Source organism: Pseudopipra pipra, chromosome 2, assembly GCF_036250125.1.
Source record: "Pseudopipra pipra isolate bDixPip1 chromosome 2, bDixPip1.hap1, whole genome shotgun sequence".
Classification (NCBI taxonomy): Eukaryota; Metazoa; Chordata; class Aves; order Passeriformes; family Pipridae; genus Pseudopipra; species Pseudopipra pipra.
Window position 1 is genome coordinate 48,642,045 of NC_087550.1, and position 18,814 is coordinate 48,660,858.

Genomic DNA, 18,814 nt, shown 5'->3' on the forward strand with positions numbered 1-18,814 from the left:
CTGAGTGTGGTGGCTGGGATTTTCTCTGTGAATCTGGGGTCAAGGGTCAGGAAGAAGAGAAGAGTCTAAGTGGCAAAGAGCCCCTTTCTCAGGGGGGCAAACAGTCCCTCTGTGGGGCCACAAGACACCAGCCCCCTGGTTCCATCAAGATTTACCCTCCTGAATGGGAAGCTGGGTTGTGGCTCAGAGTCTGTGTGTGTGGCAGGGTGTCAGTCCAGTGGTAACATCTATGTTTCCCTCACTGTCCCAGCCCATTCAGAAATGGGTTTTGCTCATCTGTTGCACACTGTAAAAGCCGCTTGGTGCACAGGGAATAGAGAGGCAACCGTAGCCAGTCTCATTTAACCCAACACACTGCCATCCCAGGAAATGCCACATTATGTCAGAGTCATTTCCAGCCTGTAAGCAGCAAGGGAAATACCCAGAGAGAAGGAAAAAGACAACCAGGGTGTAACTCTTCATGATAGCAGCCAATTGTAATTTTGGTCTCCTTGTCTTGTTCCCTGTCATTGACAGATTCATATAACTTTTCTTAGTGATTTTTTCTTTTTCTACAAGAGTGGCTCACTTTAGCAGTATCCCTATCCTGATGCCTGAAATTCACTGTTTTACAGTAACATTAGCCAGTCTTCTGTTCAGGCGTCTGTTTTGGGGTCCTTGCCGGTGCTGACGCAGCTGTTTCACCAGAACCACACACTGACGCCACAGCAGATTCAATGCCAGCTCCAGCAGGGAGGGCTCTCCCATGCTGGTTCCTGCTCCCTAGGAGGGTAGGAGAGCTGCAGAGCCTTGGGCTGCATGGTTTTTGTTTTCTGCTATGCCTGTTCCAGTAGAGCCAGGCCCAAAGGTCCACCTCCTCACTAAGAAGAGGTTCAGTTTTTTCTCACCCCTTTGGTCGTTGGCTGTCGCAGTCCGAAATGGGGGAGGGGAATGGGGCCGCGACACAACACGGATCCCGGACACAAAGGTGGGGTGCAGGTAGAATGTTTAATCCAGCGCGCACGCGGGGTTTTTATCCAGAGGGAAAGGGCCAGAACATAGGGTGGAGCAGGAGACAGACAGGCGGGGGGACAAACCAGGATTGGGCCGTGGGAAAAAAGGGAGGAAAGGGCAAATGGGGGCTGTCTCCTGCCGCAGCTTCTCCAGCCAATCGGCAGGGAAGACAGGGGAGCGGGGAGGTGAGCAGGCCTGGGCATGCCTGGAAGATACAAATTCGGGGGAAACACACAATGTGTAAAGTCCATTCAATCGTTGTACATATTTTTCCATTTCCGGAATTGTTCCCATTCCGATTCCTGGTCCTCAACATCTCGCCCTCTGTTGTTTAAAATCAGGCACGGCTAAAAAGATATTTTTTGTGATGGTTTTCCTGCAGCATGCTGTGACACAAGAAATAGTTAGTAACAAAACAAACAGAGAAAGCAAAATTTCAAAACAAGTGGACAGCTGCATTTGCTGAGTGACTCCCCCCCTAAAATTGTTTCCAGCCCGAGATGCCACTGCTCCATGGTGTCTAAAAGCTTAGTGATAGTGGTCTTCTGTGGACTACGAGATCCTGGAAAGTAAGCAGAACATGTTAGAAGGGAGAATTTAGGATTGGGATCACATGATAAGGGAACCGCAGGGATTGCTGTGGTTTCTTGGTACTTGCTGAAGGGATGGGCTACGCAGGATGGAACGCAGTTGAGGGGGTGCTGCCTTGTTTCTTGACAGCTCACAGGTGCACTGTTTAAGATCTGGCATTGAATTAAAAGTCACTTTTCTTCTTAAGTCTGGTGACCTTTTCGGGGGTAGCAGTTGTCCATAAATGTTAGTAAGAGAGCGGCAATCTTTAGTCCAGTGTCTGCCCTTCCCACATCGTTTGCACGGTGTCTTTGGAAGTTCAGTCTTTGTAGTTAATTGTGGGCAGTTCTTTTTAATATGTCCTGTCTCCCCACAGTGAAAACAGGTTTGTGGTCCAGCTAAAGCTTCAGCTATTAGTCTTGCTTTATGAGAATTAGACCCCACATTCTTACAGGCCTCTATCATCTCCAGGAGTGTAGGATCCTTTAGCATTTTTAAGGCTTGTTGGCAATCCTCGTTAGCCTTTTCAATCACAAGTTTATTAAACAGAATGTCTTGGCTTTCCTTTTGCTGGACTTGCCGTGTTATAGCTTCCTTTAGCCGGGTTATAAAGTCCACAAAAGGTTCTGCTGAGCCCTGATGAATTAGGGTGAAGGAGGGTGTTTGGACATATGCATCAGCAACCTTTTTAAAGGCCTCCATTGCCAGATCTTTTGTAATATCTAAGTATTTTAAATCTACAAGAGCCTGGTCTTGTCGGCTGGCATAGTTACCCTCTCCATACAGCATATCAATAGCATTGCTTACAGGAATACCATGCCTCTCCATTTTCTCATTGACATATTTAACTATAAGGCGTTTCCATTCCGCTTCAAAAACGGATGCCTGCACAGTGGATAACAGCCCATTCATTACCGCTTTGATATCATAAGGTATTAACCGGCAGGCGAGAAAAAACGATTCAAAAAGTCCAACAGTATAAGGTGAGCCTAAACCGTACTCTACAATCGCTTTTTTGATGTCCTTTAACATAGTATAAGAAACTGGACGCCACTCAGGAGCCCGACCTTCCTCTAAGTATATTGGAAAGGCTTTTAAAAACTCGGCATCATTAGCCTGTGCGGCTTCTGTCCGGAAAGCTTTCCAAATATCGTTGCATGGAAGAGAGTTATTTGTCATCCTGCAACTGCAGGGAGCCTCGGTAACAGAGGCTTCATGGGCGTGGCCATCCTCCCCGGTGTTATCGTCGGAAGAGGCTCTGGCCCTGCTCCTTAGTTTCCGTCTACCCCGGGAGGGTGATGACGTGGGGGTAGAGGCGGCGCTGGAGGGAGAGGGCGTTCTGGTGGGAGGGTCTGTGGTCGTGCCGGGGGCGTAGGGGGGCAGGCGCGAAGGTGGGCTGGGGGGCGGTGCCGGCCGAGCTTCCCCGGGCGGGCTGGGGGGCGGTGCCGGCGGGAGACGCGCGAAATCTTTGCACGCCGTTTCTCCACGCTGCGCGCGCTCCCTGCTCTCCTGGGTTTCGCCCACGAGGCTGCTCAGCCCGCCTACGCCATGATGTCGGTATTCCGTGCTTTGTTTCACCCTCCCGCCGTCCGCGCTCTCCCCCGCCCCCCCGCCGCTCCGGGACCTTCGGGGCTTGTCCATTTTTTGGGGTGGGGGCTTGAATTTTTGTTCAGATTCTTGGAGATTTTCATTGGGACTGGTTATTTGATGTTGTAGCACCATCAAAATCAATCTCCAAGCAATTAACGCTTCAGTAGCCGCTTTGTCTCCCCTCTCTTTCGCTCTCCAGATATTGTATCCAATTTTCTCCCAGTCTTTCAGGGACATGCTGTCGGAGACTGCTTCCCCTCTGTTTTCAAGCCATTTAGCAAGGGATTTTGAGGATTTTTTGTCTAAAGGGTGTCCATTTTCCAAAATAAAGTCTTTAAGCTTGCGGTACACGAATTTTTGAGAGGTAGATAGCGAGAGGCCCATTGCGAAATTATTTTGTGAGGGTGGGAGATGGGATTAGAGGTTTTTCCCGGAGCTCACCTTTCTCGGTGCGGTGGCTATCCTGCCGTAATCTGGGGTTCTACCGGGAAGGACCAGCGAGACGAAAACGCTTCTCTCAGCGCTGTCTGAGCCCTTTGTGGCGTGGGAGAGGTTTTCTTAAGGTAAAAACCTTTTCTGCCCGACGCTGAGCGCCATCTGTCGCAGTCCGAAATGGGGGAGGGGAATGGGGCCGCGACACAACACGGATCCCGGACACAAAGGTGGGGTGCAGGTAGAATGTTTAATCCAGCGCGCACGCGGGGTTTTTATCCAGAGGGAAAGGGCCAGAACATAGGGTGGAGCAGGAGACAGACAGGCGGGGGGACAAACCAGGATTGGGCCGTGGGAAAAAAGGGAGGAAAGGGCAAATGGGGGCTGTCTCCTGCCGCAGCTTCTCCAGCCAATCGGCAGGGAAGACAGGGGAGCGGGGAGGTGAGCAGGCCTGGGCATGCCTGGAAGATACAAATTCGGGGGAAACACACAATGTGTAAAGTCCATTCAATCGTTGTACATATTTTTCCATTTCCGGAATTGTTCCCATTCCGATTCCTGGTCCTCAACAGTTGGCCTCATTTGTCTTAGTCTGAGACTTACAGTAGGGTTCATTCCTTCACATTAGAGGTATTTTATATTCACTATAAGGCAAATTTCCTGGGCAATGGCCCCATTTTCTGCCTCCAATGGCATTGTTGGGTGTGTGGGGAACATGCCATGGGAGCACACTTTCCCTGCTTTTCTCTTCCCTCCATTTTGCAGCTGCATCAGAGTTTGATTTGTGAATAGTTTTGTGTTTCAGGTTACAGTAAGTATTTCAGATGGACTTTCTTTTGGTTAGAGCATGTTATTTCGTTGCCCAGTCCTTCCTATATGCAGGTAATCTCATCAGAGAGGATGGAGAGAGATGGAGTTCATTACAGCTCCAATTTAAAGCTTGAGGAAGTTTGAATTCTACTGAAGGCATAGCTGCAAGCATAACCCCTCCTGCTCTGGGATCACTTTACATGCCAAAGAAAATAAAAAAGCAAATGAAATTCCAGCTAATGACCATATAAAACACAAATTGTGCCATTCCATTTTCAGTATGAGGCAGGTGGGAAAGCTTTCTATGTGCTGCCACTGAGGTGCTAAGCTCACTGGTTCACTCTCTTTCTGTAAGGAGCAGAGAGCTTCAAAGGGACACAGAGTTCCTCACAGTACTCCAGAAAACATCAGGATCAGAACAGGATCCTGTTCTGGACATACTGAGCAAATCTGGATATTGATGTCCAGTAAGTGTGGAAGCAGAGCTCTAAACAGGGTGAAAAATAGCTATGTGGGAAAGGAAATGGTTAGTTCGGGTGCCCAAACTACCTTGCATGGGTGCACTCAACATGAACTGTGGGGGCAGCAGTGGTAATTAGGACAAATTGTTGCTATCCTGGAAAAAATGAGCACAGTCTGACACCATCGTAGAAAGAGCCAGAAAAACACGCAGGGTGCCAGATACTGAGCAAATATATGGTCATAGGATAAATATGGTTTTGAAGCATGCAGCAGGGAGACAGCTGCTTCCAATCCTCCTGTTTACAATGCCACACAGGTCTGTGCATGGCATGTGCATTTTGAAAGGCAAAGGAAGGATAACTATGCAGACAGTTTGTTCAAAAGCTGATGATCTTTCTAAATCAGCTGTGAGTCTAAATAAGAAAGAAGCTCTAGAAACCCATCTCTCCTTCTCTAGTATTCTGAATGTTGTGGTCATGATGATTTTAATCACTTCTTACCTGTTGGATCTTTACAAATTTGCTCTCTAAATGTTGTCTGGCTGATCTTGTCTAACTTACATCACGTCTTCAGCATCTGGATTTGTTGCAACTGTTCTTTAGCAAAGCAAAAGGCTGAGAACAGAGTGTTTGTGACACGGCTTTCCTTGCATCCTGGGAACAATATAGGTGAGGAACCAGATGAGGAAATGGACTGATTATCCTTGACTTGATGGAACTGTTGGAAAGCAATTGTAGACATGGTTGTGAATTCTGGGACATAATCACTGGGTTAGTTCACTGGAGTAAAAATTTCACATTTTCGGGTTTCCTTCAGTATCAACCTTTCACTTGTGCTCTCTGATTCCATTAAGCACACAAGAGAGTGGTTTGAGTATAAAAGTATTTTAAGCAAGTGTGCATTAATGGATTTGAGTAGTCCTTGCTGGAGGTGGTGCAAAAGACAGGTTTATGCGGTGACCACCTTCTAACAGCTGGAAAATGGGAAGTGTGAGATGCAATCCCTCTCCTGGTCAAGTCATCAATCATACTCCTTGCATAACATGTGCACAGGGTGCTCCTCAAGAGCCCAGGCAGCTTCTGCCTTCACTGAAAGTGGGAACTTAGACAAGACTGTGTCTTGAGAGAAGAAAATAAGAAAAATCTTATATCCCAGTTGAAAGACTTTGTGTCAAGTGATTGTCTCACGTGCTGTTTCTTTTATCTAAGGCCAAGTAAAATCCCCAAAGCCTCAGTTTGTGGATCCAAGACTATACTGGCCAGGAGGGGACAATCAGTCACCCTGCAGGTCCACAGAATTCCGCGTTTTATTTATTATTAATGTCATTGTTGTTGTTATTTTTCAATTCCAGTTTTGCATGGGCTTTTCCATACTCTGACAGTGCCTATATTGAAACAAATGCATGTGTATATGTGTGTGTGAGAGAGCGGGGACAGGGAGAATCAGCAGCAAGAACTTGTTGCTGGCTGAGATTCATGGAAGTCCCAGAGTCAGTGAGAACCACCGTGCTCAGTGATGTATAAACAGGTCCAGTTCCACTGTTGGGTCCAGAGGAGTTCAGAGTCTGACTGCATGGTCTTGTCCCCATAGCCCTCAACACAGCGAGATGGAAGAAACTACTGAGCGAGAAGGAGGAGCTGGAGAGGCGCTTCGAGGAGGAGGGGAAGCAGCTCCGCAGGCAGCAGCAGGAGGAGATGCAGGCGCTGGAGCAGCGGCTGCAGGAGGAGTACAGCGCTAAGAGGGAGAGCCTGCAGGAGCAGCACAGGCTGCAGCTGGAGCAAGCCAAATTGCAGCATCAGGATCAGGTCAGTCTCCATCTGTGGTCTTTGAAGAGTTGTCCATGCCAGTACTGGGAAGGTTCAGGTAATGAAATATATATCGAACATTCCAACAGGAAGGCACTGGTAATGAATTGATGACTGGAAAAATGTATTTATGACTATCTTTACTGCTGTTTCTCACTATTAGTTCTGCTGTTATTTCTACAGAGTAGTCTATTACATTGCTATGTCTTGTCTTCACATGCTTCCCTATGTTTTACAGTAAAAATATTAAGAGTATCTCTGCTGCCCACACATACTTGCTCCTCAATCTACCTATTTTAGGCAATTTATATGAAACCAAGGCTTAACAAGAACCTGCTCAACACAGGTAAGGCCAGCAGAACCATGCCCATTATTATTTCCAATGCTAGTTAAACAGCACTACAGTGAAGTGATAGCACCCATGCAACACATGCAGCATAAACATCAAGCACATGATGCACTCCAGATCCCCTGATTTCTGCTTCACCATCCAGTCTAATCTCTTGGAGTGTATGTCACAAGTGTTTCTCCTTGCTTTGCTTTCTATATCTAGGTAGGAATACTCTCATAAGCAGCTACTTTTGTCTTATTTTTGAACGGCTGAAGTGAACAACACTGTAACTCACCTATGGGAGCCTCTCATATAGTGGCAGAATATCCTGGCCTGGATTATGTCAATAATGCCTTTACCCGGCCTTTTCTCATTTTGCCCCCAATAAGCACTGGATGCAGTTCTGATTTTTCCAGCTGCAACTCTTATCCACTACCCAACTCCCCAGGTCATGAGGGCTTTTCTCACATGTGTATCTGTTGCACTCAGATGCACTCTGTAATCTGTGCCTTTAGGCTTTAACATGCCACAGCCCCCGCTGCCATGGGCATGCCACCCGGGCATCTGATGCAGCACAAGGGCCACTTGTCTGTGGAACATAAGCCCAGCCAATAAGGCCCCCTGCTTGCCAGCATTTTGCCCAGAGAAAAGGGCTAGCCTGCACTGAGCTCACAGGAGAGGAGAGATGCAGCACAGCAGAGATGGCAGCCTGCAGTCTTTAAGGTCAACAATACTGCCTGTATTTGGTGTACTGTAAGACACTTCTGGGATAGGAGCTGTCCTTGCTGGCACTTGGGTCAGACAGCTGTGTCGGACGGACACACAGAGTGACTGCTGCCCTTGGTATCACTGTGCAATTTGGTTTAATTCTTCAGTGCAGGGGTGTGAAGGACTCCTACCAGATTTTACCTTTTTTAGTTGCTGGGCCTGATAGTTGGTATTGATTTACAGGCTTGTAACATGCAACACAAAGGCTTGAAGCAACTGGGCTGTTTTGCCCCAGACAAACTACCCGTTTCTGTTACTACATTGATTTTCAAAGATGCATTAGAAGGTGCTATCAAATAGGTTTTCATTTCCTAAACCATATTCTTCAAAATATTCATCTGTGAATGGTTAGAACCTGTGCTCATCCATGTCTTTTGGTCCTCATTTTCATTTATGCAAGTTGGTTTTCTTGCAAGGCCTCTACATTTTCTGCTTTTCTTTCTGATATGAAAGAGGGGTCATGTTCCCAAAAGCCTTGACAATCTTTTCCTTTCACTGTGTCACTGTGTCAGTCTGCCTGGTAGAAGATATGGGCTCTAGCTGCAAGGCTTGGCTATCCTGGAACACCAGACGTCAGCATTTGTGAAGGAATTTGTTCTGACAGTTAATTTTTTGCTGAGCTCTGCTACTCTTTGAAGTGCTTCTGCAAGCTCAGAGGACCACAAGAACAGATCTTGGTTCTTCTCCTCTCAAGCTAATCAGTGCAAGAAAGGGTGATACAAGTCATTGTAGAACTTGACTAGAAGTATGCTTATTTTTCTCATTTTCATCTACTTTCACTCTATACATCATTGCACAGAAGAAGTGGAAATGCATCTTTCCCTCTGTGGGTTTGCTCCAGAGGGAGTTCCTTGATTTCTGAAGATAACACAAACATTCCTCTTCACTGCTTTGAAAATGCTGCTGTGACCCTAGTATATCAGAGTTTTACCCCATATTTTCAATTCATAATTCAGCTACTGTGATGAGTTTTATCAGGATTTCCCTTTGAATTCCTACTCCACCGTAAACCCATCCTGTGTTGAGTGCTCTTGGATCAGAGGAGGCTGACAGGCCATGTTGGAAAGCTGCTCACCAATGTTTCTTGGCCAAGGAAATGTAACTCTTATGCTGTACATGAGAAAAGCCTTGTCCTTGAGCTGTCCATCTGCATGGGGGGATTTGAATTTGCGTTCATGAAGGCAATAACAATAACAAAATCCTTTTGGCCATGGATCTGCATGTATTTCTGTATTCATGCATATAATTTGGAAGATAGTCATCCCACTTTCATGGTTTCTAGTCACAACTTAATCTTCCGTGCTGTATTGCTGTAGTGACCACTTAGTTCACTATTGGATAGCTGTTGTTTCTTTGGATACACAGTTGTCAGGTTTGGGAGGTTCAGCTGTTTCTGAGGAGATAGCATGAGAGCCAAACTCCTCATAAACTGATCATATATGCCAGTGCATTTTCATATCTCCTTGTAACTAAGGGCAAAATTGCAGAATAAAGGCTGTGATCTGGCTTGCCCACTAGAGCCTTCTCTTGATTTTACTTTATTAAGGCTTGAAAATCCCACCTGAGGTACCTTTTATAGCCAGAAATAAACATGACTTGTGTTAAGTGTGTTGATCGTGCCTATAGAGTAATTTAGTGGCGAAACTGGAATTAGCACCCAAGAGATCTGCTTTCCAGTGCCAAGTTGACTATCTGCCATGAAAAATTGCAGACAGGAGGTCACGCTGGAAGATAAAAAGAGTCATTTGGGATGTGGATATGAAACATGCAGAAGATAGAAAAATCCCTACAGATCATTTAGGACATATCTAATTGACTTTATAGATAAATAACCTGCCAAGGATGGTGGCTGTGAGAGGAGACCCCTTCACCTTCTGAAGGGGTTGGAGTTGAGCATAATCATTCCTATGGGGTGCTGCTCAGCTGAGAGGCAATTAAAGTATGAATAAAGACTTAAGTAAGGATGAGGTAAAGAACATGGCAATGCTCATGAGGTTTCAGCCTACAGACATCATATTCAGGGACAAGGTGCTCTGGAAAAAGTCAGGTGATAATTCTTCCTGTCCCATTAGTAGCTTATTGAGTCATCTACCCCCCATCTTTCTTTGCTCTTTCATGCAATTTATCAGCAGGCTGAGTCCCAATTATTTTGCAAACAGTTCTTCACCACTGAGTCATCTCCCACATTACTATGAAAATTAGTTTGGATAATTTTAAATTCCATGTTAAATACCTAACTTTCATTCTAAGAGCATGCTTTCTCCAATGTGGTTGGAAATTTTGCTTCTGTTGGGTTACCTAACACGTTTGACTGTTAAAAGCAGTGAAATAACATTTATTCCAGTCAAGGCAAACTCAGCTGCAGTAACTTCTACCATCATTTAACATAACTGTGAACAAAAAAAGCTGGTTTGAGTCAAGGCACTTTGGAATGAACAGCCATTTCATTCCATATAGTGGAATATATAATAGTCCGATCCTCTGCCTTGCCAGATATTACAGATACTATTGTGTTAAATGTAAGGAATAAGACCACTGTGGTTACAAACCCCAGAAAAACAAATCAATGCATTGCATTCAGAAACTGGTCTGGACCACTGACTTAACCTTGATCACCACTTTTCATTGTATTTTCTTTAATGATGTATATCAAGGGACCATCATTAGGGATCTCACTCTACCTTTAGCCAAGTCTACTAGCAAACAATATACTGAAGGAATCACAAACCCACTGGGTGCACTGGAACACAGGCTGCCCACAGCCCTCTTCCAGTTGCTCCCATGATGGCTTCCTCACTCCCATGATGGCTGTGGGTTGTGTGGTCATTAATATAATTTAGATTAATGCAATGTTGAGATTTCTGAACATTTAATAAATGCCGTCTTCACCTAAGGACTTTTTGACCTTTTGCTTTCTATGTACATATTTATCACTATTAAGCTAAAAGAGCAAAAATACTATCAGCAGTGACTACACACTACCACTCAAGGCATCAACATGCCTGTTTTGTAATGAATAAAACTGGCTCAGGTACTGGAAGTGTCATGCTCAGTAGATGCCTTTAGTGTTTCCAGCTCACTGGAGCTCTCTAGCAGTGGCTTGTTCAGTGTGCCACGGTGTGTCTAATCATGTGTCCATGTCTCCACTCACTGTTGTTGGAACAGGTGGAAGATATCACAGCTGTACATGAAGCTGCAATGTTACAGTTGGAAAATAACCACATAGTTGCCATTACGGTACTGCAGGATGAGAACGACTGCAAGATTCAAGGTAAGCCAGAGACGACCCAACAGCTACACAGCTATTCCAGAGCAAGAATTAATGCTGTAGTGACACTGTGTAAGCCTGGATTTTCTTCCTCCAGAGCAGGTGATACAGAAAATTTGTGTTGGTCTAGTGCTTTCACATGGGATGGACCACTAAGTTCATGCTAGGGCAGAGGGAGAATTGTCTGCAGTGTGTACAGCATCTAACTTTGACCTGAGATTATCTGAGGGGGGTCTCTGGGTCAAAGATAAGACTCTCCATAGGTTGCTGAAAATAGAGTCCAAATTCCACCTCACTTTACACACATACTTTCTCAAGAGGCTAATCCTTGGGTATTCATGAGACTAGAGCTCATTGGATATCTCTGAATTTAGGTGCTTAAATGCTCACATTGCTTCTAAAAACAAGACTCATCATTTTCAGCAGCAAATGTCTGGCCATGCTGAGCAGACCAAAGCCACACACTCACGCAAATCTGTACCTCAGCATTGTTATCTTTATTCTGCGTTACAGTTTTGACACAGGACTGATGCTGCAGACAGAGCTGTTTCCTCCCTTCCAGTTCAGTGTCTAAACACGTCTTTGTGAATGCTTTAGCTGACATTTAACAGCTACCTGTACAATCTCCCTCTTTTTTTTTTTTTTTCTTTTTTGTTTTTTCTTTTTTTTTTCCTAACAGTCTACTTTTTAAATAGCTCTAGTAGGTTTTCCCACATTTTCCAAACCAGACCATATTGCTTAGCTCTGTATTGTGTCAATTAGAGACACAGTCCAGAGCATAACATGAACTGAGAACAGTCTATTTCCCTCTCCCATAGGCAGAGAAGGTGTCTAACACGCCATCTGTAAATTAACATATGCAATTTTGAAAATAATTAAGTAAAAAGCTGTTTCTTGCTTGAGGATATTCTATTCTGGCCGGTTTTGTTGGTATTTTTCGATGATAAAATTTTGTTGTGGTTTATCAAGGGTCTGGTGGCCAAAGTTTGTGCTCCCTGATCCTGGTGCGGGTATGAAATGCCCTCCTGTGCCTGGAAAAGGCATTGCAGCAGCTGCGGGATAGTGCGCTGTGCAATACACTGGAGCGCTGGTATTATCGGTGCTGTTACTGTGGCAGGGGTTAGAGGGCAGAATCCCATGGGCTTGGGGGTGAAAACACAGCAAATAGAGTGTCTGTAGGCTAAAAAGGTAGGTGCTCCTACTGCACTGAATGACATTTTGGTGCCATTGCTTTAGAAATTAAACTTTATTTCTCTTTGCTTATTAAACTTCTGGTTATTTGTGAGTCCAGGATGAGTTATTCTAGCAGAGAAACATTTAATCATGTTTTTTCTTCTCTGTCAGTCTCACTACTGGAATAAACCTCAAAGCTCATCTGCCATGGCTTGGGGAGAAGCACTATCATTTGCATTTTTGCACCTGAGGTCGTGGCCCTCCTCTCTATCTTCCCAAAGAAATTGCAAGCCAAGATTTTAAATATATCTAATTTAAAAATCTTTGATTTGGGGATACTCACTCTGCATTGGTAAATGACCCATTGTCAGACTGATCCTTTTCAGAGTGTCTGGGAGCTGGGACTTTTGAAGAAGTTCTGAAACCACTGAATGACCATAATATGGTCACATAAAAATAGAGGTATCTGCTACCAGTGAGAGATAAGGAAAACTGATCCTCAAAACAACTCACAGAGTATATTTCTAGAAGTTTCCTACTCCACCTACATGTCCTAAAACTGCATCTTGAATTGCACTTGGCTCAAGATTTGTGTGTTCTCGGACCCTGGTTTGACAGGCTTCACTTAGTAATATCATGTCTGTGCAACTTCCCCAGAACTGAATACTGCTCACAAACTGGAAAAGGCACAACTAGAAGAGACTTTCGAAAAACTGCGGCTGTCACTCCAGGTTAGCAGTTTCTTTGTTTCCCACCCCTGTAATGATGTTTCAGAGCAGCTGATGGGCACCCCAGTCCCTTTGCTGGCTGCCAGCACACCAGGCTCTTACTTCTTACCAGCTATAGCACCTCTTGTCCTCTGCCTGTCCAAACTGGGATCTACCAGCAAACCCTCAGGATTTTTCCTCCCCCTTGCGTGGTTCAGGAGAGAGGACAAACGTAAAGGGACAAAAGGGCATCCGGATAAAACAAGGAATGTCCTTTTGACCCTGCTGACTGCTGGTAAATTTGAGCTCTTCCCTGAGTGGTAGGCTGGGCTCTGGCATCTGTGGTGGCTGCAAGCATCACCTTGTCTACATGGTACTCTCCAGCAGGCACCCCCAGGGCTCAGAAACACTGACCTCTCCTTGGCTGGCCCTGTGCCTTTGCTTTAAACTCTTCCCTGCTGCCTGAAAGTGGGAAAGTCGGTCCCATGCTGTAGACGCATCTCCAGGCCCACTGGAGGGCAATGTGGTCCCTGATGAGGATTGCCCAAGGCTGGCCCTGCTGTGCAGCTAGGCTATGGCCAGCCAGGGTTAGCCCTGCACATCACATCTCCCACATCCCACTATTTAACATCAGGCTCTCAAGATGAAGAAATTCCAAGGAGTGGAGGGCAGAAGTATGACTGTGATACATGCTAAGTTTGGAATTCTTGTGTAAACAAGTAAAGATGCCAGAGCAAATAGTGCAAGTCCTATTTAATTTCACAGGCAGAGATGAACTACAATTTTAAACCCTCTAACTAGCACGCATTTTTGCACTGCTGCAACAGCTTGAGGTGTGTCAGCAGTTTTGCAATAAGCGCTGATGTAATTTTGCAGCCGAGAAATCACTACTGTGAAAGATAAGAACACAAATTTCACAGCAACTGTGGATTTTACAGGTGTTGTATAGACAAGGGTACAGATATGCCTTTGATGGTAACAGGAATATGATTGCTTACAATAACATGTTGTTCCGGTGTATAGCTCTGAGATGAAATGACGATCATTTAAAGTCCACACCACGAATTCATCATTCTTGTTACCGTGTTTGAAACCTAGAAAGGTGAAGGAAGCAGGGGTGGGGTATCTACTGCCTCATTCAGGCTTCAGGAACTGCACAGTCATCCATATGATATAAATGCCAGCTCTCCTAAGGAAGAACACATTCATTCTCATCCAGCACAAGGTGATGGGATGATTTAGCATCAACCACAGGTGTTGCAAGGATTTTGTGATTCTCTGAGGCTTGTCAAGCACTCCATTGTATGTTCAAGTGTCCTTCCATAAAAAAATACCGCTTTGCAGGGGTTTCTAAGCCTTGTTCAGCTTTCCTGGTAGTTTCACAATGCAGACTGACTTGTATGAAGGTTAATAAGACAGTTGGTGTATTAATCTGTATGTCTCCCCTCCAGGACCAGATAGACACCCTCACGTTCCAGAATCAGTCTCTTAAGGCCAAAGCAGACCGATTTGAAGAGGCTCTGAAGAAAAACACTGAGGAACAACTGAAGGTAGATGACAACTCTAACTATACAGTCATCAAGATACATGTTTCTAAATATGACTCACATCACCCGATTCCATGAATAGCAATGGGATCCTCACCCCAGGGATGAGGTGGCAGGTCTCAACTGAGACTCCAAATATTGAGCTCTGGGGAAGAGTCAGAAATCTTAGCCTTAGGTCCATCATTTTGTGATTTTGCTTCTTTTTCTTTATTCTTTCACCCAGCATTTGTAGCTCTGCTTTCAAAACATTTCATTAACTCTATCTAGTATATCCTTTCTGCTGTCTATTCTTCTTTCCCTTTTTCATCTCTTTCACTTTTTCCTCTTTATCTTTTCACATTTACATTTTTTTTCTTTTTTTTGTGCCTTCTGAAACAACTTCTTTGATATTCCTTCTATTCCCTCTTTTTTTTTCTGGATTTGCAGGGGATAGCCCTGTCATATGAAATATTTATTCAACTGCTGCCTACTGCATCCATGCTGTTTATTTACAGTGTGTAAGTAAACACACACTGCAATTATTTATCTGAAATGAAATAACCCTGAAATGACCCTCCAAAAAAGAGTTTTCTTTCACCTTGGGGCATTTCAGGGTGTTCATAGCACAACTTCATGGGCAGCTGTATCAACATGACAGAAAGGACACAATGAAAATAGTAGGGTGTGCAAGGGGCTCAGTGAATTTTCAGGTGACAGAACTCCTTAGAAAAGAAGCATAAATGTCTAAAACAGGTTTGGCCATGGGAAACAGGTAGCATCAGTCCTTCTCTGCCTCCACTGCAGTATTTAATTTACGTGCAAGAACAAATTCTGCTGTGTCACAGTGTTGTTCCACGAGGCAGTTCACTGGAGTGAGTTACACTGGGAAAAATTCAGAGCAGTGAAAGTCAGGGACAGTATTTCATCAGTATAATTCAGAGCACAAATATTGCCCATGAGCTGAACACTAGTATCCCCTACATACCTACATCTGAAGTTCTTGAGCAGAGGGGGAACTTTTACCCACCAGATCTGACCTTTGCTAACAGGCACTATGATGCATCGGTGCAGGCAAGACAGAACACTGTAGTTTTCACCTCCACCCCACTTGTCCAGTTTCCTCAGTTTCGTGTTTGTACTTTTCCCAAGGCAAAATCCCTGCAGAAGCATAAAACGCCTCATGTGGTTGCCAAACTATGATTAGGAATGGGATTGTTGAACAAGCTTCTCTCCATGAGGCTGGTCAAAAAAAGGATATTGTTGGCTATCCAGCCAAAGAGGTGTCGAGAGACAATATCATAGTGTTCTGGTGTGCTGCAGAAGACCAGAGGTCAAGGTGGTTTTCACACCACTGAGACTCCTAAACCAGTGTGTACACAAAGGAATTTTTCTCTTATAGCTGAAGATGCATTTATGGCTGACATATCCAAATCACTGACATATTTCTTAGATTGTGCGAGCTCCATATCTGCACTTAGAAAAAGATTTGAAGAGCTTAAAACATGTTCTTGAAATGAAGAACTTCCAGATTCACCAACAGGAGAAGATGATTATGGAGCTGGAAAAACAGGTGAGTTGTCATTGTCATTTTTCCTACAGAGATAATAAAGTAAAAGTTTGGTTCCAGCAGATGAACTTAGGAGAGGTGAGTAAACACAGGAGGTTGGGGCAAGACACAAAGATTTTCACATCATTGATCTATTTTGGGTTTTTCAGTCAATACATGCTCAGCCTGTTAGGTTAGACAATGAGGTGAGTGGTGTAGGAAGAATGGAGGAAGGGAAACTTTGTGGTAGCCCAGGGCCTACCTACAGGAGTCAGGTAGCCATTTAGAGTTGGGGAGGGCACATGGGGAAGATTGAGCCATGGTGTTTCTTGCTGCTGCTCCTGAGGACATTTAGGGAGCTATGTATGAATTAGCAATATTTAGCAAGTAACCCCTAGCAAGGCTTACTCTTGGAAAGGTCTCTCCAACCCACCAGTAATGCTTTTCTGCAGCCTACACTGTTTTCTTATCCTTTACTTGTGGGAATCCCTAACAAAGAACTCCCCAGTTCACTATCAATTACATTTTTTGTTGGAAAGGGGATTCATTTTGTGAATAACCTGCAGTGACAGTAAAAGTACAGTATGGTGACAGGATGAGGCAATATCTCAGCTAGGAGCTGGGGCAGCTGGCTCAGCACAGTATTCAGCAAGATTTGCTTCCATTTACAGGGAAATTTGAGAACTCCGATGATTATTTTGCTGAACAGATGCTTGAGTAAGTAGATGTAGAGAAAAGTGCCTCTTTACAACTGAGGCTTGTCATCTGTGCTCCTTCCAATGCACTGCTCCTGGAGCTAAACCAGCATTTGAAAACATGCTCTGTAGGGTTATACTAGGAAAAAAGAGTCCCAAACAACAGCCTATAATAGTTCCTGGTCATTCAACTGCTTTTGCTGATTAACCACATACAAGCACACAGTCCTATTCTTACCCTTTATCACAGTAAAACACTGTGTCTACTGTGGTCCAAAGGCACAACTGCTTTCTGTTTAAAGGTATACCTTTGTAAGTACCAGAACATCTACATGGCATCTCCAAATGCTCTGAAAGAAGAGGTGCCTCATGAGGGAGCAAGAGGGTGTTCAAATACAGGGTCAGGCTTGGCTCCTTGACTGCTGAAAGGGAGACTGGAAATGAAGGTGGCATAGGTACTACTTATGAAAACTATTGAGGTAGCAGAGAGGGTGCCCATGACAGTGATTCCTCTCTCAGAGCCAGAAAACTTGGCCAGAATTCACATTCTGCTCTAACAAAATATGCTGGGCCAGGCCAGAATATCTGAGAATCAGGAGTATCCTTTGCAATTACCTGCACAGACTGGAAAACACTACATAAAACTGACATCTCCCCCATTAAGTGAGAGTTATTGGTAACTCCAGTGCACAGTACTTTGGGTCTTTATAAAAGGTTGGAAAATTCAATAACCGAGCTCACACAGAGATAAGGTTACTCTGTGCCATCTTATTTTCTTTCAAAGTTGTTGAATTCAGCAAAATTCAAACTGCTGGAAAACCAAGAACTAAGGTGATAAAGTATGTCAAATTCAAAGCTTGGGAAAAACGGGGCACCTGAGGCTGTGGAACATGCCTATAAACATCTTACTGATGTTCTAATACACAGCTATTGATATCCTCAGACTCTGTCCTTGAACTGTCCTGAATAAAAGCTACCTGTGCTTGGGATAGGATTCATTTCAATTAATTACAGCTTAAAGTTAAATGTCTAGTTTAAGCTGGTTATTCAAGCTGACATTGTTAGCAGTAGTGAGAAGAGTCTCCAAAGGGCAACCCTCCTCATATGAACGCAGCAGCAGTCTAAGGCTGCTGCTGGGCATCCTCTACCCTGCTGGGTGATGTTGTTCCTCCCCATAACTGAAGAATCATAATCGTAAAGGCTGGATGCCAGACTGTTATGTCTGATGAGACTAGTTGAGCTGGATGATGTGCATCATAGCACCTTGCACTCCTCCTTCATCACGAGACAAAGGACCACTTATGCCACAATGTCCTTTCCATGCTGGGCATCCCCATGCTCCCCAAGTGCCACCAGCTTCCTGTCCAAGACCAACAGCTCATAATGCTGGCTCCTTGAGAGATGAAAACTGGGGGGGCAGCACTGAGGAAAACCTTTCTTTGCACTGAACAAAACTAAGACCCTCCTCCTCCTTCTCAGTTAGAAGTAAAGGCTAGTTCAGCTCTGCCCCTGCTCAATGCTCTGCTGATGGCCCCACTTACTTCACTGGTATGATGCAGTGGTGTGAGTCAGACCTCCAAGTCTTAGCTGCAGTCAAGATGACTACCTCCATCTATCCTCAAATTTTAGAAGTTGCTTTATGGACAAAAAAAGAACAAATTATCTTGGATCAGGTGTTGGGTGTGCTTCAGACTTAACAAACCTTCTTTTGTTGCAGGTTGAAAAAAATTTAAAACTGGAAGAAAAAATCACCATGCTGCAACAGCAGAACGAAGAACTCAGAGCCAGGATTGAGCAAAATACTGTCATAACAAGGTTTGTGCTGATATTCGCAATCTGTCTTAGCTTGAAAGAAGGCTCCAGATCGTAATTGCACAAGGCTGACACTTATTTCAGAAGGGGAAAAACTTACCTCACCCTGAAAGTGTATTGGTGTCCTTTTCTGCTTGTTCTATTTAAAAATCCTTTTTATATTGGGGTTTGCTTACTTTAATATAAGGAAGGCCACACATCTGTCTGTGTATTTTCATGATTTTGACATGCTGCTGAGAGCGAACTTGCTGGTGGTTCTGATCTCAGTATCAGCGCCCTGAAACCCATTAATCAGTGGGAATGAGGATGGGAATGGGATGTTTTCA

At 44.5% G+C, this 18,814-nt stretch overlaps 1 protein-coding gene across 3 annotated transcripts in view; it reads left to right on the forward strand.

Annotated features, from left to right (window-relative positions):
* Positions 1-18,814, forward strand: part of MTUS2 (microtubule associated scaffold protein 2) — a 253,961-nt gene that overhangs the window by 226,125 nt on the left and 9,022 nt on the right. For all 3 annotated transcript variants that reach the window (XM_064645436.1, XM_064645438.1, XM_064645437.1), the window contains exons 9-14: positions 6,448-6,662; positions 10,927-11,032; positions 12,860-12,933; positions 14,361-14,459; positions 15,886-16,005; positions 18,394-18,491. In XM_064645436.1, the coding sequence (XP_064501506.1) occupies positions 6,448-6,662; positions 10,927-11,032; positions 12,860-12,933; positions 14,361-14,459; positions 15,886-16,005; positions 18,394-18,491 (712 nt within the window). The remainder of the gene's footprint in view (positions 1-6,447; positions 6,663-10,926; positions 11,033-12,859; positions 12,934-14,360; positions 14,460-15,885; positions 16,006-18,393; positions 18,492-18,814) is intronic.